The 23,938-nt window shown below is 39.8% G+C and overlaps 1 protein-coding gene across 1 annotated transcript in view; it reads right to left on the reverse strand.

Moving 5' to 3' along the window:
- Nucleotides 1–18,558, reverse strand: part of C1H14orf180 (chromosome 1 C14orf180 homolog) — a 31,894-nt gene extending 13,336 nt beyond the window's left edge. The window contains exons 1-5 of the mRNA XM_060687300.2: nucleotides 17,636–18,558; nucleotides 10,167–10,349; nucleotides 6,154–6,261; nucleotides 1,603–1,700; nucleotides 716–842 (exon numbers count right to left, since the gene is read on the reverse strand). Of these exons, the coding sequence (XP_060543283.1) occupies nucleotides 716–842; nucleotides 1,603–1,668 (193 nt within the window). The 5' untranslated portion in view covers nucleotides 1,669–1,700; nucleotides 6,154–6,261; nucleotides 10,167–10,349; nucleotides 17,636–18,558. The remainder of the gene's footprint in view (nucleotides 1–715; nucleotides 843–1,602; nucleotides 1,701–6,153; nucleotides 6,262–10,166; nucleotides 10,350–17,635) is intronic.
- Between the last annotated feature and the right edge of the window lie 5,380 nt (nucleotides 18,559–23,938).

Consider the following 23,938-nt stretch of genomic DNA (forward strand, 5'->3'; position numbering starts at 1 on the left):
ACTCACTGAATGACTTTCTTTCAACCCAATCCATACAACAGCATTTTGTTGTGAGAAAAATTGGGGGATAGTTGGTGTATGCTGTATGTCACCTAGAGAGCTCACACAGAAAATTCTAACATCAATCAATCTTCATGTGAAGCTATATTACAAACTTCCTGATACCTGCTCAGACCACTTATTCTTATAAATCTTAGTTATCCTTTTTGAATGATGGCAACTCGTCAGGTCCTCAAGAGCCCTTTTGAAGTCCTCTCATATTTGGAATCTGATCCCTCAAAACATTTCTTTGTCTGATTTGGGTCTTTCTGGATGCAAACAATGTACTCAGCCACTAGGCCCTTTTCTTTTTGATTATTTATAACCAAATAATTGGGAGCATTTGCATGTAGGGCAGAGTTAGGCACATATTTAAACAAAACAACATCCATACAATATGTGTAAATGAGATCTATGGTTATTAATTGACTATGCTTTAAGTCTAAAGTATGAGTCTTATACACCAAAGAGCAACCCCCAAAAGATAAGATTTTCTTCTCTTGATCTTAGAAAAGTGAGTCTCGTATTCCGCTTTAGGGGTCACTTCAGGGGTTGCATAGGGATACAGCCACAATTCAATAAAGATATCTTAAAAATAACTCAAAGCTACTTTAGAACGCTTCAAAAAGATTGAATATGACAGATCATAACTGAGAAAGCCTGAAACATACAGTACCATTTGTAATCATTTCTCCTGGTTCCCGGAATCGAACTCTTCTCTCTACTTTTTCCTTTTCTCTCAATGCTTGTTTCATGGAAGATTTTTTCCTTAGTATGGATGGAGGACATTGGGTAAAACGTGGCTAAAGAAAAAAGAAAACACTTGAGCATAAGATAAATGTCCAGTTAGTTTATGTGATGGTGTGAGAATTGGTTACATGTAGTTTGGTTATAAGATTCTTTGAATCTCTTTGTACTACTGTAAGAAAGGGTTGATTGGCAAGCTGCTGAAGATTCAAGTCAATTGGTAGCAACTACCAGTATAAATGGATAAAGAAAATAAAATGGGGAGATAATTGAGAAATGTCTTACTTGGTATTAGAACAGAGGTGGTATTCAGCAGGTTCTGACCAGTTCTGGAGAACCAGTAGCGGAAATTTTGAGTAGTTCGGAGAATCGGTAAATACCACCTCCGACTGGCCCCGCCCCAATCTATTCTCTGCCTCCTGAGTCCCAGCTGATCAGGAGGAAATGGGGATTTAGTAGTAACCTTCCCCCGGAGTGGGGAGGAAATGGAGATTTTACAGTATCCTTCCCCTGCCACACCCACCAAGCAATGCCATGCCCACCAAGCTATGCCACGCCCACCAAGTCATGCTCATAGAAACGGTAGTAAAATTTTTTGAATTCCACCATTGTATTAGAAGGAAAGAAAAGGAAGGAAATCTGGGATAAGATTTGGAGATGATTTAGCAATTCTATTTTTTTTAAAAAAGCAAGTTAGGAGGAAGTAACAATATGAAGCACTTAAGAATTTGACATAATGAGATGTCTACAGTAATTATATGTGCAAGTACATCATTTCAAGTGGGATAAATTACCATCATTCCAGATAATTATTACCTCTGAATCCTCCATGTAGGCTTTAGTTGATGAAAACAACATACTAGAAAACAGGGTAACGTCCATATCTCAGTATCCCATACTGAAGAAAATAAATCCTATTAAATAGGAAAGCAATATTCAAAGAAGCTTAGTTGATAATAAAGATAATAAAGATGTGTTTAATGTGGGCCATTAGTTGGAATCAGCTTTGAGTGGAAATCAAGTTCCAGAAGAAATGGAGGAGGGAAATTTGATCCATGAAACACTAAAAGAGATTAGTACAATTAGGGTTGTACTGAATCTTTCTTCTTAAATAACATGTCCAACAGTTAAAATGTCCATAATGCTGTGTTATCTCAGTTGGAATTAAGCAATGGATGTTTGATAATATGAAGCCTACAGCAGACAGTAGCATCCAGCTGACCTTGGCTGTTTTTCAAACAGATAAACAGGATTACAGCTCACTAGTGTATAGATGGCAGACTACCAGAAATCCCATGACTGTAGGCTACATGACGAAGTTAAAAAAGAAATATCTTGGAACAAAAACATGGCAAACAACTTTGACATTACTTCCCTCATTGGGCCATCCAAAGAAGCCCACAAATCTTTCCTTGAGATCCACAAGACCCCTTCTTCACTAATGATTTAAAGGGTCCTTAAGAGTCATCCAATCATTGTTGTGCCAAAATAATAGTAATGCAGATAAACTTTATATCTATTTAACAGTGGGTAGCTGATACAGAAATGATGTTAGTTATCTGGACCCAAGTACATAATATTATTTGCTGTACTATGTACAGCAAATAGTATTAAATACTATGTATTTAATATTAATATGGGCTACATAAAGATCTGGATTCAAAAGGCAAAATGTGGATCTTCATACAGTTAAGTATGGGTAACATCTTATATCTTATATCCTTGGGATTGTTCAGCTACCAAGCCATGCAAGTCATCTACGTTAATATTCTCACGTATGCTCTGAAGTACAGTATGTTCTTTCAGTTTGGGCCAAACACCAATGTTCTCAATAGCACAATAGTTTCTTTTAGCTTGTTTTTGTACATAGATTAACGCCCTCAGAAATCAGCCTAGTTGTGGACAGCTCATTCATCTTTCTCATGCTAATGTAATATGATTATATTACACAGATATGATACAAATTAGATCACTTTTAATAATAAAGTGGAATTAGAACATTAGCATTTCCTTTCAATATTATAATAAAATTATTCTAGAAATTTTTGTTGGGAGGCAATGTGGTTTACCATAGTCTAGGATTTCAATACTCTAGTCCTGCTCTAGTTAATTCTTAATCCCAGGTACTGCTCTACTACCTGGAATTAAGATGACTCAGCACTGATTGCTGAAACATGTTTTTTAAATTGGTTCCTGCTGTGTCAATGGCACCTGGAAGAGTTTCTTTTCTAAAGCTATTTGTTTTGGACTCTTCTTCAGATGGGGAAGAGATGATGCCTTTTACAGGTAGTTCTTGCTTACCAACCATTCATTCGACAATCATTCAAAGTTATGATGGCCCTGAAAAAGGACACTTATGACTAGTCCTCAAAGTTGAGACAGTCATAGTGTCCCCAGGGTCATGTGATCATGATTTGGGTGCTTGGCCACAGCACCTTTTCAATCACGTTTCTGGTCTTCACAGTTGGCTTTTGGCATGACAAGTTAGTGGGGAAACTGAAAGGAAGCCAGAAGTTGTAGTCATGTGACTCCTTGCTTCACAATCTGTGGTGACCACTTAACAACCACAGTTGGAATTGATGTCATTGTCAGGTTTAAACACATGTTCTTTCATTTTATGATCATGTTGCTTAGTAGCCCCAATTGTGGTTGGTAAGTGAAGGCTACCTCAATTGCCATATGAGAAGGGGAAAATTGTTGCCTTTATTAATATCCCCCCCTCCATTTTAAGAATCTCAACAAGAACTGAACTGTGAGGGAATCCATAGCGACTCTGCACACCAGGTGGGAAAAAAATGTTTAAAAGTGTTTGTAATTCTAGACTTCTCTTCTAATGTTCATGTCAAGGTTCTGACTAATGAACTCAACCAATTCAGCACTCCGAGACTTTCAGCTTTCTCAAAGGACTGGTTTATCGGCACATTTGAAAGCAAAACCAGCTCTGGCTATTTCCTGCACTTTCAGTATAATTAAAGAATAGAGAGCTCCCTCCCTCCTTGTCATAGGTCTCATTGTTCAATTAGATGTTCTGGGGTCTCCTTGATAACCACTTCCAGTCTCTGGCAGCACCTGTTGGGATGACCTTGGTTCCCACAAGATACTAAGGTGTTGATGTTTGGTTTGACATTCCAGAGCTCCCTCCCTCCTCCCCAAAGTGTGTCAAGCTGCGAAATGGAGAAAATGGCTGTAACAGGCCTGATCCATTTCGAAGTTGACAGTTCATGGGGCATATTTTTAAGGAACCACTGAGAAATGGTTTGATTCATGTTTTAAACTAAGCTGATTTTCACGCTCTGGAAGAATATATAGGAATTCTATGTTTTCTCCTAATTTCTCCTAATTTTATTATATAGTTCCTTCTTAAAAATACTAGAATACATTTTGCCTCTGTTTAGTCACATGTAGTTCACATCTAGAGACTGCTTGGACAGGACCCTGAAGTTTTCTTGGCAAAGTTTTTCAGAAATGGTTTGCCACTGTCTCCTCCTTAGGACTGAGAAAGAGTGACTGGCCAAGGTTTTTAACAGATTAACAGAGTTGGAAGGGACCTTGTAGGTCATCTAGTCAATCCTCCCACTCAAGAAGGAGACCCTACACCATATCTGACAAATGGCAATCCAATCTTTTTTTGAAAGTCTCAAGTGAGGAACCTTATGAAGGCAAGCTGTTCCATTGGTTGATTGTTCTCACTGTCAGAAAGTTCCTCCTCATATCTAGGTTGAATCTCTGCTTGTTCAGTTTCCATCCATTATTCCTTGTCTGGCCTTCAGGTGCTTTGGAAAATAGCTTGACCCCCTCCTTTCTGTGGCAGCCCATCAAATATTGGAACACTGCTGTCATGCCTCCCCTGGTCCTTCTCTTGACTAGACTAGCCACGCCCAGTTCCTGTAACCATTCTTCATATGTTTTAGTTTCCAGTCCCCTAATCATCCTGGTTGCTCTTCTCTGCACTTTTTCTAGAGTCTCAACATCTTTTTTATAGTGTGATGACCAAAACTGGATGCAGTACTCTAGGTGTCATCTTACTAAGGCTTTATAGAGTGGTATTAGTACCTAATTTGATCTTGATTGTATCCCTCTGTTAAGGCAATTTAGGATTGCATTGGCTTTTTTGGCTGCTGCTGCACACTGCTGGCTCTCACAGTCACTGCTATTAAGCCTGGTTTCACCCAGTCTATATGTGTACTTTTGGTTTTTCTTGCCTAAGTGTAGGACTTTACTCTTTTCTCTACACAGAATTTCATTTTGTTAGACAGGGCCCAGTGTTCCAGTCTCTCAAGATCCATCTGGATCTTGAGCCTATCTTCTAGGGTGTTAGCTATTCCTTCCAGCTTAGTATCATCTGCAAATTTGGTAAGTTCCCCTTCTATTCCTTCATCTAAGTCATTTATAAAGATATTGAAGAGTACTGGGCCTAAGACTTTGGGCTTTTTGCCTAAGGCAAAAAGAAGAACTCACAATGTCCTGGCTTCTAGCCTGATTACTTAACATCACATTAAATTACATTAACATCAACATACAGGATATAATGGACAAAATGTATATTAAAGCAAAAATTAAAAAATGTAGAATTGCATTTAGCAAAGAAATAAAAACATTTGCTTAACTTTCAAGTAAAGAAATACAAACCCCAGCAGAAGAAAATGTAGTTCTCCAAAACAGTTGATCTTGTGAAATGGAGCAGCTCTGGAATTGTTTCTGTATTGCTGCAAAACCCTTTGCCTAAGTGGATTTTCTTTCTTAAAAGGTTCCTGGTTGCATGTATGGTATTACATCGTGCTGTGATTCATTCCCAGTTCTACATTCCTAATAATAATATTGCATTTGTATGGTGCAAGAAAGATCTTGTCCTTCAAGGAAAATACTGCAGACAAATTATTACATTGGGCTGATAACACTATTCATTTAGTGTCTGTGTTTGTGTGTGGGAGTTAGAAGGAGAAATGCATGTATCCAGAGGTTTGTTCCGTTTTCTGAATCTTATTTACAATGGCTCCATTTTGTGTGTAGATTGTGTCGGTTACTTTTATGTACTAAACCCAATCACATCAAAACATCCAAGCCTTCTTTTGTTATAAGAAACCCTGAATGTTGCCATCAAGAAATAAAATCTCAAAGCGTCTACACTGAAAAAGTCACCTGAAAGTGTGTAGTTTATCTTAAATGTAAAATTTTTAGTAAAACCAGACAAATTTATGGATCTAGAGAATGCAAATTACATCTTCCTCTGGTCCCTAATCTTTTTAGCCCAGATGGCTTTCCATTTCATACCCAGTACCTAGTCAGGATCATTGTGGCATAATTATAGACCTTGTGGGTTTAGTTACCATCTGTGACTATCTGCTACAAGCATTCCAGAATTCTTACCTTTTTTTTCTTGTGCATTGGAGAAACTGAAAGCAGACATTTATGCTGCAAAAAAATGACATTTGCAGAACTTCTGAAAGCCTTGGAAAAGAAGCTCCTTCAATACATCTGTGAATGTAAATAAATAAAATAAAGAAATGCAAACTGATCAATGCTACTCTCATGATCAACATCACCCCTCATTTAGTAAAGACCCTTTTACTTTTTCTTCAGAAAAAACAAAGTTGAAGAAGAGTTAGCGGTTTTGCTGCTACTAACCTTTTATTTTACATCAGCTCTAAAATTTATTCATGCGGTCAGTAGAAAAAAACCTTTGAGTGTTTGAGTAAATCAATGGCTGGATACACTTTCCTCTATCTTTGCTTCTTGCCATAGATCAGGCCATTCTGTTGCAATCCTACTTTATTTGGATTGAGCAGAAAGAAGTGAGCAGGATTTCTACCAGTGTTCATATGGACTTGGATAAAAAGCTCTGCATGATTAGGTCCTTGGTAATGCAAAATCCTTGCCAGAGTAGAATTTGACTTAGCTTCAAGAAAACATGAATAAAATTTCTGTGGAGACCTCATTGGTCAACATAGCAAGGGATCTAAAGAGGCAAATCTGGTGTACATAGAGACAGTCCCAATTTGAAGCACCCTATTCCCTGACATATTTAGTGCCCTAACTCATTATTGCAACACATGAATAAGACTTAGCCAGTGGTGGGATTCAAGTATATTAACAACTGGTTCTCTGCCCTAATGCTTTCTTCCAACAACCTGTTTGCCAAACTGCTCAGAAAGTTAACAACCGGTTCTCCCGAAGTGGTGCGAACTGGCTGAATCCCACCACTGGACTTAGCTATAAATTGAATTGAAGGAAATTGTGCAAAGACTCTATTCTTTGATGAAAATACATAAACAAGAATGCTGATCCAAACACCAAGCCCAATACATTCCACTAGAGATGGGGCAGACATACAGAGCATTCTCTTTTATTATCATAAAGCATAAATTAACAGCTTGATCTGCATCCATGAATCAAATCCACTAATCTCATTTCCCCAAGACCAATATTGAGTAGGGCCAGGCAGGACTTGGGATCTGAAGGAAAGAATGTATTGGCGTCCATGTAGGGCTTCATGTGGCACCTGTTGGTAATTCTTAAAGCAGTATCTTTTACTGGGACTGCCTAGCTGCCCTTCACATCTGCAACACAATCTTGGGAAAATATGGCTTTGGATTAAGGAATAGTGAACAGTTGCTACATTCAACCTTATGCACTCTGAAGATTTTTTCCTCTCTGAATCTGAAATGCTGCACAGCCTTAATACTGACCTGTACCACAACTAATTTAATTTGCAAGCTGTTCCTAATTCACTATAAAACCTAACCCACTCTGGGAATCCTATAAGCAGAACATGAGTAATAATATCCACCTCCCTGGGCTCCACAATAACCAACAGAGTGACATATTGTCAGTCCTACTTGAGGTAACATATAGCCGCATGACTAGCAGCCATCAGTAGCTTTATTCTCTTTTAATTGGCCTCATCCCCCTTCCAAGTCATCAGAGTTGAGGGCCATCACCTCATTCTGTATGGAATTGCACAGTTAATAATGTCTGGTGTGAAAAAAAAAATCCATTGCCTGAGGCAGCCAGCTCACTTCCTCTTATAACAGAAAGATTTCTCTGTTGCAACTGCTGTTAAAATATAATAACACAGATACTCTGCTTTCACAAAAAATTCTGCAATCATTTACAGTGTAGTAATGGAGTAGCGGTATTATAGCAGACCACCAAGAATTATAACTCTGCAAAAAGGCAAAGGAGTGTACCATTTCCTTTTTATACTTCCCAGCGGTAAAAAGTCTAACAATAAAGCTTTTGTGATACTCCCCCAACCCATTTTTGTGCACACGGGAGAGCAGCAGAAATAATATGAACTCTATGTTCTCCCCACATTCCTTCTGCAGGAATAAATACTCGAGACAAACAAAGTATTTTGTAAATGATGTCTTTGTATGGGTTCATACAGCATGGTTCGATTAGTCCAAAACCTAGCAATTTTCTCATATCATTGAATCTGGTTTTATTGCAAATAAGGTCACAGGAATAGTTGTTCCCAGGAATAATGGACTTCATTTACCTTAACTATTAGCACTTCCAGGAGTTGTGTGTGTCTGCCCCAATACAACATTTATATACGTGTAGGTGCAAACACACAGGTATGAATGCACACATACATATGTATACGTTCATGCACTTATGTATATATTAATAATGAAGTAACCTTATCTTGTACAATCTGAAAACAAAACCATGTAAGAGCAGGCAGCAAAGTATGCCGATGTAACTGGAAGCTTGCATATCAAGGCTCACAGAAGAAACAAATAATGAATAAATAAGGAAGGATCCTTCCAGAGTTCTTTTGGCTTCCTAGGTGCCAACTGATCCCCTGTTCAAGATTCCTGGTATAATATTCCATTAAGTAAAAAAAATAAGGTGCTGCCTCTGATCCATCTCCAAAGGGGAATGGAGCCCCTTTTGCCAGGTGCAAATTGGACAATCACTTTGTCTCATAGTAATACACTTTGTAGAATATGCACAAGTTTTGGCTAGGAAGAAACAGCTTCATAGTGATAGATTCACACTTATGTGAACATCTATAGATACGATATAGACATTTCTCTTATCTGCCAGCTTATCAGAAAACATTTCCTATTATTAAGGAAATGTGGTAAGGCTCAATATACATAGCATTGTCTTGCATTAAATTATCTTTATCTATCACAGAAATGCCCAGTGTAAGGTCCAAAGATCAGAATTATCTGCAACCAAAAACAATGTCTAAGTATTATTACCAAATGGTAATTTTGCACGTATCAGGAAGAGAAATATATTAAATGCATGGCCATATATTCATATTTTTAGTATCACTTAATTATAAATGCAAATCAACTTAGTCTAGTTCTAGTCCCATTGCTTTTTGTCTTTGTTGGTTTGCAAACCAACTTAGTCTTTGTTCTAGTCCCATTGCTTTTTGAAATGCAACTCCTGGAATATCATTCAAACCCACCACAAAGACATCTTCCCAAAGATCTCCCAATCTCAGCAGCCAGTGAAGGCCCTGAAAAATTGTGACATTATGTAGGAAACACTCAGAGCCATGAGAAATGACTCATGATGAGACTCTTGATTCAATGCCACTCTTGTATCAATCATAACTGAGGCTCTGCTTTAGATGTACCAGAAAGGCAACCAAACTATTCTTAGAAGAGCATTGAAGGGGCTCTGTAGGTCTTGCAGTCTAACCCCATGCTTGCTAAGAGCATTGTCAAAATATGCCTGGGATCTCCAATATGAGGAAGGTCAGCAGATTTTTAACCTATTACTTGGACTGCGATATCTAAAATGTTTAACAAAACCTTCTTTCCTATACCATATCCTTTAGATGATTTTCAGTATTAGAAAATATTTAATATCTTCTCAACTGGTATTGCAAGTCTTTAAAGTTTACTGAAAAGTCTCCTTGGGGTTCTCTGTATGTTCATTGATCTTGATTGCTACTTCCCTCCCAATACAATTTTAATATTTCTGTTCTCTTAAATATTAAGAGTATCCATTGAATATACATGCATTAATATGCACTGGCTTTGACCTCTGCTGCTAAGAACCTCTCAGGGTTTTAAATAATTGGGAATACACAACTCTATTGAAAGAAGATTCATAACATTCCCCAGGCACTGGATATAGGAATGGTATGAACTTATTGGATGTTTTTTTTTTCCTCCCAACATTCCTATGTTACTCTTTGGATTGTGTTGTTTAGATTTTGTTTTATTATGTGGTTTTTACCATTTAGTCTGTCCATGTTTTCCCAATTGTAGTTCAGTCGATTCCTCTTTTCATATCTGCTTCTCTCCCCACTCTTAAAACTCTAAGTATGACAATAAGTACTTTACCAAAGACAAATTTGCAAAGAAAAATACTGTTTCAGATCAGAACTCAACATTGGCTCAGACACATACCTGCTCCATGATGTGCTAAAAACATACTCTGAAGTCTCAAGTCTGGGCATCTAAGTTGGGAGGCATGCTTAGCAAATCCTTCAAAAAAGTAGCAGCTGTTCTCCTTCTCTGTCTGCAAATTCCTTTAAAGCTGTCAAAGATGTTGTAATCAGATGAGGTTATCAAACCCAATCCTCCTGAGACCTGGAAATAAGATCCAGAGATGAGCAGTTCAACTGCAGTAGGACTAAGGCTGGAACACTTAACGTTTCTATTGAAATTAAATGAAGGGACTTGAATTGTTTCAAGAGTGAAAAGCAAAGCTTCAGCAAGGCTAAGCAGGACTTCTGTTTGGGCTGCTTCTTTAACTGATGTGAGATAAAGTTCTATGTGGCCCATAATGGAATCCGAAAGCAGTTAAAACATTTATTGATGGGAGCAAATTCTGCAAAGGATTGAATGTTTAGCTGTGCGGTTTTCCTGGCAACTCCCGCCCCCTCTTACAGCTGAGTAGTTTTATTACCGGAGAATCAGCAGAAGCTAAAAAAGATGCATAATCCAAAGCTTTTATTTGATCAAGTCTGTAATGTGAAAGCCCCAAAAATAGATTTGGAAAACAAAACAAAACAAAAAACATTGCAGTTTGTTTTATGTCTGCAAAGAATTTAGCAGAAGAGGAGGATTTAAGATACCCAAAGGGCCTACACATTTGTAGTTAGTAATGGTCCCTACCAACAATTGGATCTCCTGCTTTGCAGCTTGCCATTAACAATATCCATTGGTTAATGTGTAATGAGAGGCCAAGGCAGAAATGCCAGATGCATCTGGCAGGAAAGTCAAGACTGAAATCTATGTATTAAGAAAGATGGAGAACATTTGGCAGAAGAAAAGGTGTTGATGTGGAGGGTGGTCATTGTTTTATGAACTGGCTCAGTACTGCATGGGTGTTGCCTGTACTTGTCAGTCTATGAAAGAAGGCATTAAAAATGAAATAAACAGGAAAAGGGCAGCAACTCTGAGCCCATGCCTTTTTCTAACTGGTGGGGCTGGCAAGAAACAACTATGTATATAAAAAGTTAATCTGTGGGCCTTAGTCACACCCAAAACCACTGGAGAAGACTTACAGGAGATTGAAATTAGGTTCAGGGTCAATCCTGGGTTGGTGAAGTAGAGGGAAAAAAATCCAAAGGATTGTAAAAGGGTTGAAATGAAAGTAAAAAGCAAAAGAAAATGGTTGGAGCAACTAGTAGAATGAGAGCAGGCGAGACAGGCAGAAATAGGAAAAGAAAGAACCAGGAACCAGGTTGAAAGGCAGAAATCAGGGAAATGTCTCTTGTTTAGCAGAGTGATGGCGTTTGGGAAAAAACTGTTCTTATGTCTAGTTGTTCTGGTGTGCAGTGCTCTATAGTGTTGTTTTGAGGGTAGGAGTTGAAACAGTTTATGTCCAGGATGCGAGGGGTCTGTAAATATTTTCACAGCCCTCTTTTTGACTCGTGTAGTATACAGGTCCTCAATGGAAGGCAGGTTGGTACTAATTGTTTTTTCTGCAGTTCTAATTATCCTCTGAAGTCTGTGTCTGTCTTGTTGGGTTGCAGAACCAAACCAGACAGTTATAGAGGTGCAGATGACAGACTCAATAATTCCTCTGTAGAACTGGATCAGCAGCTCCTTGGGCAGTTTGAGCTTTCTGAGCTGGCACAGAAAGAACATTCTTTGTTGTGCTTCTTTGATGCTTTTTCAATGGAGAATTCCAGACATCACCTTGAAAGGAACGTCTTGCTTCTAGTATAGATACAGTATATCTATAAAAATGCACAGCAAAGCATACAATAACAATGCACACCCAGGTACAGTTGCCTATGGAACTGTCAAGTCATTCACTGCCTGAACCTCCATGCATGATACAGCTTGCTAAAGACTCCATCTGGATATGAGCTAAATACAGAAAGTTCCCATGTTTTTATACTGGGGTAGGATGTTTAATGCTCCTGTCTGAGTAGCAAGTGAGAAAAACACCAGTGCCATTTTTTTTAAAAAAAGCACTATAGCTTGGGCCATAAATGTTGGCTTATTTTGACCTACAAAAGCTTTCACTTATATACAAAATGGCTGAGCAAAATCTCTCTAAATTACCTCTCTTCTTTCTTTTGCTATTCTTGAAATAGACCCAACAAAGCTGCAGCTGTTTCTCCAAACTTCTTGCTTTCCAAATTTTTAAACTCAGAGATACCAGCTAAGCATGTATTCAGTTACAAATACTATTACAGATAGTCACTGTTTTCTTATAAATGGCATGCGGCAAAGAAGAGACTGAGGGGTTTTTTAAGTGGGTTTTTAATTAAAATTTTAAGGGGTTCGCAGGGGACCAGAGTGGGTTTGGGGGGTAATCCACCAGGGTCAAGGCCAGGACCTGTGAGGGGCTGTGACATTAGGGACACAGGGTCGGAGGTTAGGGAGGGTGCTGGAGCTCGACTTGGGAGGGCTGTTCTATCAGTACTGTGAGTGAGAGGGGCAGATATGGTGGAAGCAGAGGGCCATATCATGTTCGGGGAGTGCGCACTCGCTATCTTCGAGCGATTGCGCGCTCCGGTCCCCAATGCTTTTCTCGTTCCCCAGGTTGTTCAGTTCCTCAGGGCCGGAACCTCTGGCTGATGTTGTGCAATGCCAGGTCCGTGGTAAATAAAGCCCCCCTCATTTACGATCTTATCCAGGAGGGGTGTGTGGACCTGGTGGGTATTATGGAAATCTGGCTGGGCTCGGAAGGGGGGGGGTGCCCCTCGTTGAAATGTGCCCGCTGGGTTTCCGGGCATTCCATCAGCCGAGGGCTCAGGGAAGGGGCGGGTGGTGGTGGCGGTTATTATTAATGAAAGTCTATGTCTGAGGGAGGCCACTGTTCCTCAGATAGCTGGATGTGAGTCCCTCCTTGTGAAATGGGGCCAGGGGGTGCAGGTGGGCCTGCTGATTGCGTACCTGGCTCCCTGCTACGCAACAGAGGCCCTACCCGAGCTGCCTGACGTGATAGCCGGAGTGGCGGTTGATACCCCCAGGCTTATGGTCATGGGGCATTTCAACCTGCCATCGGTTGGTGAAACGTCTATGGCGGCTCAGGAGTTCATGGCTTCCATGATGGCCTTGGACCTGACCCAGTTAGTTCATGGCCCCCCACACACGGGGGGACACACTCTGGATCTGATTTTTGTCTCTGGTCAGTGGCAGAATGATCTAGAAATAGGGGACTTAGTCACTGAGCCCTTGTCATGGTCTGATCATTCACTCCTCCAACTGGACTTTCAAACTGCTAACCCTCATCGCAGGGAGACGGAACCAGTTAGATGGTTCCGTCCCAGGCACCTGATGGACCCGGATAGGTTCCTGATGGAGCTTGGGCCATTCCCTGAGGCTCTGGGTCATGGTTCGACTGAAGAACTAGTGGCGGCCTGGGAGAGGGCAGCCACTGGGGCTTTAGATCGCGTCATGCCTTTGCAGCCTCTGACCCAGCGCCATTCTCAATTGGCTCCTTGGTTCTCTGAGGAGCTGAGAGAGATGAAGTGCCCGAAAAGATGCCTGGAGAGCAGTTGGAGGGCCAGCCATTCCAAATCCGACCGAACACTGGTAAGATCCTATATTAAGACCTACCTAGTGGCGATAAAAGTGGCAAAATGTAATTATTTTTCCACTCTTATTGCATTATCAGATAATCGCCTGGCTGCCCTGTTTAGGGTGACCCGCTCCCTCCTCCACCTGGGAGCGCGGGAAGACCCTTTGCAGGGCAGGGCTGAGGATTTTGTGCAATATCGGTATGACAAAATCACTCAGATTCAGGAGGGTCTGGACTCTGACTGGGTAGAGCTGGATGGGATGATGGAGGTGGGTCTTGAGAATGTTAGCTGGGAGGAGTTTGACCTTGTGACTCCCAAGGACGTGGACAGGGTTCTGGGTAGGTTGAATGTGGCCACATGTTTATTGGACCCGTGCCCCTCCTGGTTGGTGCTGACTTCCTGGGAGGTGACACGAGGCTGGCTCCAGGGGATTGTCAATGCTTCTCTGAGTGAGGGTCTCTTTCCCGCCACCTTGAAAGAGGCGGTGGTGAGGCCCCTCCTCAAGAAGCCTTCTCTGGATCTGGCTGTTTTATCAAACTATCGTCCAGTCTCCAACCTTCGCTTTGTGGCGAAGGTTGTGGAGAGTGTGGTGGAGCGACAGCTTCCCCAGTACCTGGATGAAGTGGACTATCTAGATCCATTCCAGTCGGGCTTCAGGCCTTGGTATAGCACGGAAACGGCATTGGTCGCATTGGTTGATGATCTCTGGAGGGTTCAGGACAGGGGTCGTTCCTCTGTCCTGGTCCTGTTAGATCTTTCAGCGGCTTTTGATACCATCGACCATGCGTCGGTTGGAGGGGTTAGGGGTGGGTACCATGTTACAGTGGTTCTCCTCCTTCCTTTCTGACCGTAAGCAGTCTGTGTTGACAGGGGGGCAGAGGTCAACCCCGAGGCGCCTAGTTTGTGGGGTGCCGCAGGGGTCGGTCCTCTCGCCTCCCCTGTTCAACATTTATGTGAAGCCGCTGAGTGAGATCATCCGTGGCTTCGGGGTGGATTTCCATCAGTATGCTGATGACACTCAGCTGTACATTTCCACCCGGGGCCACCCCAATGATGCCCTTGAAGTGATGACTCAGTGCCTGGAGGCCGTATGGATCTGGTTGGGGAGAAACAAGCTCAGGCTCAACCCCTCCAAGACCGAGTGGCTGTGGTTTCCGGCGTCCTGTCATAGTCAGTTGGTTCCATCACTGACTATAGGAGGTGAGACTTTGACCCCCTCAGAGTGGGTTCACAACTTGGGTGTCCTCCTGGACTCTCAGCTGTCTTTAGAAGACCATCTGACGGCTGTGGGCATGGGGGCTTTCTATCACCTGATCCACCAGTTGTGCCCCTTTCTGGACCGGGACGCCTTGTGCACAGTCACTCACGCCCTCATCACTTCCCGTCTGGACTACTGTAATGCTCTCTACATGGGGCTCCCCCTGAAGAGCACCCGGAGGCTCCAGCTGGTCCAGAATGCGGCCACGCGGGTGATTATGGGGGCGACTCGGTGCTCCCATGTAACACCGCTCCTGCGTGAGCTGCACTGGCTCCCAGTGGTCTTCCGGGTGCGATTCAAGGTGTTGGTTGCTACCTTTTAAGCGCTCCATGGCATAGGACCTGGATATTTACGAGATCGCCTTCTGCCTCCAATAGCCTCCCACCAACCAGTACGCTCCCACAGAGAGGGTCTCCTCAGGGTGCTGTCGGTTAGACAGTGTTGACTGGTGACCCCCAGCGGGAGAGCCTTCTCTGTGGGAGTACCTGCCCTCTGGAATGAGCTGCCCCCGGAGATTCATCAGATTTCCGACCTCTGTACCTTCCACCGCGCCCTTAAAACACTATTATTCCATCAAGCAGGGCTGGCCTAAAATATTATTTTAATGGGGTATTGTGTTTTAGATGATTGGCCAAACTATGTAATAATTTTAAATTGTTTTTAACTTTTATATTGTTGCTTTTTATCTTGGCTGTACACCGTCCTGAGTCCCTTTGGGAGAAGGGCGGTATAAAAATTTGATAAATAAATTGATAAATAAATAAATCTCTAATCTAATCTTCATAGTTGTACAATACTTGAGCTCTCAAAGGATCCCAAACCTCATGCACTAGGAGAAAATTGAAGTCAATGACCCAATTGCATTGTTATTCAGAAAATGTAAACCAGGGAAAAAAAATAATAAGGATCCAGAATGGTAGGGATTTCCCAAAGCGTTTAGGATAGGACTTGCCTTTAAGAGACTCCCAGACTCCCTGCTGTCACTTTATTTCTTCTTCCTCATTATTACTACTGCTTCTTTTGGGATGCCCAAAACAAGCTTTATGTTAGAATAAGGCAGAAGCTGTTCCTTCTTACATTGCCTTGCAAACCAACAGCAAGAGCAAGCTGGAGAAGCAGCAATCCAGGATCTGTTCCAGAGCCCTGGAGCTCTTTTCAGAGCTTCCCCTCACATTAGGCAGCATGGCAGGGTGGCCAAAACCATCTAAATCTTAAGCACAGCAAGTGGTGACTCTTTAATGCATTTTTATTGTATTTTTTATTCTTAGAAAGAACATTTTTTTTAAGTAAGTAAAATAACTTTATCAGTTTTGGATATTGTATATCTTGATTTGGGATAAGAGGCACCATTATAAAAGATCATGGGCCAGTCCCAAATATGAGCTTCAGTAGGTATCTGATAAAGCACTCTATTTACCGAAATGAACTTACTCTGCCTTTTGAATAATATTTCTGAAATGGATGATTTAAAGCAGGTCCACCACTGGATAATTGGAACAATCAGAATACAGGTTGGGCTCTCAACACAAAATGCACCACTTTTTCTCATTTCTCTTTCTTTTCATAATGGATGATAAGCAAGAGAGGACAATTAAAGAGATTTATTAGGAATCCCTGCATCTGTCTTAAATTGCCTAGCAAACATTTGGACACTGTGACTTGTAAATAAAACTGCATTCTTTAAATAAATAATTAGATTTCATTTAGCAAATAACCAACAGCCTTTGGTAGTCTAAGCTACGGTTGGCAGGTAATTGGTGCAACCCAGCTTCTTTACCATGTTCCTGGGAGAGTCACACCTACTGACTTTATCAGAAGCCCTGTGGCTATTGGCCCATGTATTTTGCAAAAAATAAATAGGACATGGCAGGCAGCCTGTGAGCTGTGAGTAGACTTAGTTTACTATAATGTGGGGATACATGGCTTGATGTTAGGTTGGCTTGATGTTCAGAACATCAAACTGTAGACATCCCAAGCAGAAACCACCAAGTAACAAATATTTCAGAAATTTGAGGAGTCTTCCTAAAGAGTCCTACTTCACAATTTGTTGATATGAAGCCTTTAATGAACAATTTGGAATTTGTTTGGGTGAATGTTATTAATAGAAAGAGCCAGACTTTCGGAGGCAGTGGCAACAGAAGAAAATGTTATGGGAACTGTCAGAACACAGATGTCACAGGGATGGGATACTCATGTACAGAATAGCGGCTGTAGTGGGTGAGGTCCCTTATAGAATGCCCATTCCACAAATGAGTAAATCAATAAGCTAAAGGACAAATAATTTGCACCAGAATTCAAAGCTATAGTGGGTCCTAACACAAAAATATATTTTTTTGAATTTATATATTCTTTTCTTTTAGGAACAGACCACATTTCTTTCCACCCACCTCCAAACATGTTTTCTCTACCCCAAATCATAGCGTATTCCCACTGCTATTCCTAATTTCAATTGCCTTCCACCCTAGTTCTAGATTCCCTACAGATTCAACTGTATGCCAAATTTCTTTCTTTCCAAATTCCAGAGTACAGTTTTCTGAATTTATCCTTTGATTCCACCGAATCACTCTCAGATCTTACCAGTCCCAGATGGCTCTGAAATTTTACTGTTTCTCAGCTGGCAGTTCAATACCTACCTTGTCAATCAGGCACCATCAAGAAGTCTGTGGTCTTTCCCTCTCTTTGTTTCTTCTGAAAATGAGATTCCCAAACCACTTTGAAAGAATTACATAAATAAAACAATCACTTTGGCTAGAAACAGCCTACTAATATAATAATCAAACAGCCTATGCAATTATGCCAGCAATCATTTGATTTTTAACTTCATCTAGACTTCCTGCAATCCAGCTCTGTAACAGTAACTCTTTATAACTTTCCCAACTAAAGTATATCAGATGTTAAACAAAGGGAAGCAAAGCTTTCCACAGCAGCAGACTGTAGGATCCTGAGGATTCAGATGAAAATTGGGATGAATCCAAAGTTCTTCAGAAAGGTCCTGACAGAGAAAATAATTCATGATAGAATACAGAAACTGAAGTGCAAAAATAGAATTTAGTGCTGCTAAGCAACAAAAGGGCAACAAAATGCCTTAAAATAAAAATGATGAGGGAGAAAACTTAGGAAACCAGGAAAATAAGCATATTGGAATTTATCCCAGTCCCAAAGATCAAAGCAAAAAAAGGCAAGATTATCCCAAAAATCAAAGATGGATGTTAAAAATAAGCAAATCTTTCTAAAGAAAGACCACATTCCAGAAAGCATAAGACAAAACTGTCAGAATATAAAATAACAAGAGTTTGAAGTGACCTTGGAGATCTTCTAGTCCAACCTTCTGCCAAAGCAGAAGACATTGGCCCAAATGGCTGTCCAATCTCTTCTTAAAAACTCCATTGTTGGAGCACCCGCAACTTCTGAAGGCAACCCATTCCACTGGTTAATTGTTCTCACTGTCAGGAAATTTCTCCTTCTAGCTTGTATTTCTCTTTGATATTTTTGCCTCTATTACTTTTTGTTTTTCTCTCTGGTGCTTTGGAGAATAGGTTGCCTGCCTCTTCTTTGTGACAGCCTTTCAAATATTGGAAGAATGCTATTATGTCACCCCTAATCCTTCTCTTCAGTAGGTCAGGCATACCCAGTTCCTGCAACTGTTCATCATATGTTGATGAACAGTTTAGCTTCCAGTCCCCTAATCATTTTTGTTACTCTTCTCTGCACTCTTTCTAGAGTTTAGAGTCCCTCTCCAAAAAAGACAAACGATAAATTAAGGGCAAAAATGAACCTCCTGTTGAGATTTTCAATTTTTCCCCCCATCTCCTAAAAATTCTAATAACTTCTTCCATTTAATTCTACTGGGCCTGATTTAAAATATTGATCTGGATTGGTGACTTTTGAGGTAGAGAGAATGGGGAGGTAGAAATTCTCAAAAAACATTTTCTGTTTGTAGGGCTTGACATATTTTCAAGTCTATGGGCCCTTCACCTCTTGCCTAAACCCTGGCACCAACATGATCTGTCAAATGACTTTCTCTCTATCATCTCATGTGTGACCATGACTAGGACAAGCTAAGCTGTACAATTATCTGTAAATTAGTCATTCCCCACTTTTTCTACCATTATTCAAGAACACTCTGTTAGGCTTTGTTGACCTGAAAGGAAATCACTTACCTTTCAAGACAACATTTATTTCATTATTTATTGATTTGGCCATGCAACTCTGGGTAGCATCCTTTTAACATAGCATTAAAAACAGAAAGAAAGCAAAAATAAAAAAATAAAAAAGCAATAGAAGAACATATCTGATGCCAATTAAAAGGAAGGGGGGATGCGCATCCCCCTTACCCTGATAAGGGGACCCTCAAAAACAACTAATCACTGCTTTTAGTTTTTCAATCAGCTTTATGAATTCACATCAATGGTTGTTCTTTCCAAATACATTAAAACCCTTCAGGAATTAAGCACTGTTGGATACACAAAGACATTTTCCCCACCCCATCAATCAAGCAGCATCTCTCAGTCCAAGAGATGAGGAGCTGAACCTAGGAAAATTTTTTGCCTGGGTGATCATTAGGTCCAGCGTCTCTGTTTTGAAGAAGAGTAAATGAGGCATGTGTTGAAGTCAGGAGGTTCCTTGCCCTTTTCCCCCTGATTGACATATCTTAACAGACAAGTTGCTCTAATGGACAACTTAGCTTCTGTTCATAGTCACCAACCTCTGCCCTCCCATTAGTATTGGATGACAGGAGCAGAAATTACCTAGATGTGGGAAATGATAAAAGGAGGAAGTAAAGGATGGACCCTTTTATTCCATCAGAGTAACCACTCATAGGATGCAGTGCTCAAAATCTCAGCTAAGATGATTCTTAAACTCCCATTCCTTGACAGAAATTTGATGGCAAATAAGATGGCAAAACCTTTACAGAGTGGAGCTATTGCTGTTAAAGAAAACTAACCATTTTCTTACAGTTTTTCTTTTCCCATAAATGTCACCAAATACATTTCCCAACCTGATGCCTCCAAAACATGTGGCGGCATGTTAAAAAATTTGATGGTTCCCTGATGAATTCATTTGCCTTTAAAGCAATTTAAATTTGAAGGCATCATATTGTGTCAGAGAGTTCTATACTCTCTGTGACATTATGGCAATCATGCATTGTGTACTGAAATTTAATGGAGACTAGGAAAAGCATTGTTAATTATTTAATACCATGGTTCTTTCTTCTTTTTTTGGACTGTTTTCTTTTTTTACAACAAGTAAAAAGTTTGTGTTAGTTTTATGCAGTATATTATTTTCATTACCCTATTTTCACTGCGATATTTAAGTGCATATTTCTTTCTAACTGGATTAAACTGTGAATTTAATTTATGAATTTTTCAAGTTGCCTTGAAAAGGAATGAAAGAAATATAGCAAGCAAGCAAATGAATAAATAAATAAAGAGAGCATTATTTGGAAGAAAGATTCCAGCATTTCTTAAACTAACAAATAACCATATTGTTATCAGAATCATATATGAAGTCCAAATGCCTCTCCAAAGCCTGAATGTGTTTTGTTATGATTTTCAATAAAGATGATTTAGAATTCATTTTAAAACTATTCCCATAAAATCTTTAGAGCTGCCTGTATTTGGTTGATCCATACTGATCTGTTCTTTACTAAAGTCATATAGGATGTTAAATTAATCACAGAGTGCCATTGTACATTGAACTTATGATAAGATAGTCATGCTATCAAAAGGCAATATTAATTTGATTGATGTGAGAATATTACAACATTGTAGCAATAAATACTGTATTTCCCATAGTTTCCTCTTTGCTACACTCAATTTTTATTTGTGTGGGAATGTTTTATACTTTTTTCTTTTCTTAAAAAAAAACAACATAATCCAGTCTTGACATATTTTCATATTTTCACACAGATGACCTTCTAGAATGTTTCTTGGTGCAGCCAGAATTAAAATTACTTCTGTGCTTTAACTCCTGTCATTCCATGCCTGAGTTAAGAATGACTTGCAAGTAAGCTCAACCCATATTTGTCATACATAAGTGACTAAAATATAAATTGAATATGTTCTCTATTCCAAGAAAATGAACCACAATAAAATTATACATTGTAATATTGGTTTGGTAAGACTAGTAACACTGTGGTGCGCTTATATAGATATAACAGCAAACAATAGTATCATGAAATTGGAAACTATGAATAAAACCAGGGAGGTGAGCCAAGAAGGAAAGAATAGAGCTTTAGAGAATGCATGTAACAAAAAGCCTCATTTTGAATCTTTAGATGGCTATTTTTTTTTGAAGCCAGGACCTGCACTTTAAAAAAAATAGTCTTCAGAGGTATTGAAGGATATGTAGACTTGGTGCAAGGTTAGTGAGGAGCTAAGCAACATTGATGTTTTAGGCATACATATGGCATAAAGCATCTACTTTAGCATTTATTTTTTGCCAGGAAGAGAAAGAGAAGGAGGAGAAGGAGGTAGGTGTCCAACTTTTTGGCTTGCCTGGGCCACATTGAATCAAGGGGGAATGACTTGGGTCATGTATAAAATATATAAATATATATAAATATTTTGCTCCTGGAAGCATGAAGCCGAGAACACCAGCCTGAAGATGACGAATGAGACTTCGTCGAAACATCGCCAAGACACTTCCAATTTTAGGTGGGAGAAGACCCGAATAACCAAAGACCTACATATATAAATATATATATACATTTATAAAAATATATAATACAGTGAATAGAATAGGATAGGAAAGGACAGGACAGGACAGGACAGGACAGGAAAGAACAGAATAGAATTCTTTATTGGCCAAGTGTGATTGGACACACAAGGAATTTGTCTTGGTGCATACGCTCTCAGTGTACATACAAGAAAAGATACATTCATCAAGAATCATAAGGTACAACACTTAATGATAGTCACGGGTACAAATAAGCAATCAAGTCATACTAGGAAACACTATCAATATAAATTGTAAGGATACAAGCAACAAAGTTACAGTCATGCAGTCATAAGTGGGACATTTATATAATGTATATAATGCCCAGAGTTACCCTGAGCAGGGGTGAAATGCTCCCGGTTCGGACTGGATTGCCCAATCCGGTAGCGATGGCGGCGGGTGGTTCGGAGAACTGGTAGCAAAAATCTCTGCCCCCACATGCCCAGTTGAGCCACGTGATCATCAGAGGCTTTTTTTTTTATTTTTAAAAGCATTTTTTCTACAACCTCTTTGGCTGAAAAAATGCTTTTAAAAGTAAAAAAAAAAGCCTCTGATGATCGCGCGACTCAGCTGGAATCGTCAGAGGCTTTTAAAAGCATTTTTTTTCTCCAACCTCTTAAGGTTGTAGAAAAATGCTTTTAAAAGTAAAAAAAAAAAAAAAGTTAGCCACACCCACACAGTCCCATTACACTCCCCCACCAAGCCACACCCTCAGAACTGGTAGTAACAAATTTTACATTTCACCACTGACCCTGAGGTAAGATGAATGGCCAATACATTTTGTAAACAAACAAATAAGATCAAACTTCCTTTGTCCAGGGCTGCATGTGGCCTACAGGCCATGAATTGGACATGCCTGATCTAGATTCTAAAAATTGGCAATTTGCCACTAAATTTCAGCAGAAAATGAAGCTGAAGGCTGCTTAAACCTCATGATTGAGTGGACTGTTTACCCCTATTTTGGAGAAACATTAAGGTACTCCTGGATCCAGTTTTAGTTGGGATCACTTATAAACATATTAATGGCTACATGCCAGGTTTTGTCATAGACCCCAGGATGGCTGAAACTGAACACCAAAGAAGTGCATATGAACAAAGAAGAGAAGATCCAGAAGTAATAGATGCCAAAGGAGGTGGCTGGTGGACTGATAGGGAAGATGCTACCACTATACTATTTTTGCTTTTGCTTTTGCTTTTATAGTTTGGTACCTAATCTTATTAATATTTTAATATTTATTCATTCAACTGTAAGCTATTCAGAGTTTCTTTGTAAAGCAAGATAGGCAGAAAAAGAAAAAGAAAGAAAGGAAAAGAAAAGAAAAGAAAAGAAAAAGAAAAAGAAAAAGAAAGAAAGAAAGAAAGAAAGAAGGAAGGAAGGAAGGAAGGAAGGAAGGAAGGAAGGAAGGAAGGAAGGAATTGGTAGCATCTCAGTTGAGGGGAGGCTATGACAATTCATAGGATTGTTTGCATGAACCTTAGCTAGCATGACCAAATGCTGATATATGTCCAACAGCAGCTGGAAAACATTAGCAGTTTTTCATCCCTGCCACATAACCAAGTCTGTTTAATCTTTGACAGGAATTAAAATGTTGGAAGCACAAGAGGCCTTAGAATTGACTCCTGGAGACTCTGATTAAGATTCTTCCAGCCACCTTATACTAAAGAAGTAAGCTGTGAGAATTGAAATTCTTTGTTCACAATTTATCCAGTCTCTGCCATCTGCAAGGTCAAAATAATAAACTGGTTTATCTTACAGGATTGTTAAAAAGATGAAATATTTGGAGACATTAAAGTGGTACATAAAGGCATAGTCAATGCTTTTATGAAAAAGAAAAAATAATTAGTGTGGAAGCAGAAGTGCTCTTTCAGAACTGAATGGCTATTTTAGCCAACAAAAGCTTGTTCATTCTGTTTAAAATTTGTGGGAAATTCAAATTCAACCAACACTTAAACTGATGTGATTCCTATTATGCATCAGGGTTTATAGCCTTACTGCTTCAAATTTAATATCCTTTCCCATTATGAGTTAATTGCTATTAAAATAGGATGACTGTTATAATAAGTCTAATATACTTGCATGAAATTCTTATGGAGGTTGCTATTTCACAGCAATGATGATTATGGAGAATGGCTGAAACAGCACTTCTAAGCAACAAGTATCAACCATAAGGCTAGGAATGCTGCAGATTGTAGTGTCTAAAATGGCAATGCTTTTTCTA

The sequence above is a fragment of the Pantherophis guttatus genome, chromosome 1, assembly GCF_059756535.1.
Source record: "Pantherophis guttatus breed Tessera chromosome 1, ASM5975653v1, whole genome shotgun sequence".
Taxonomy (NCBI): Eukaryota; Metazoa; Chordata; class Lepidosauria; order Squamata; family Colubridae; genus Pantherophis; species Pantherophis guttatus.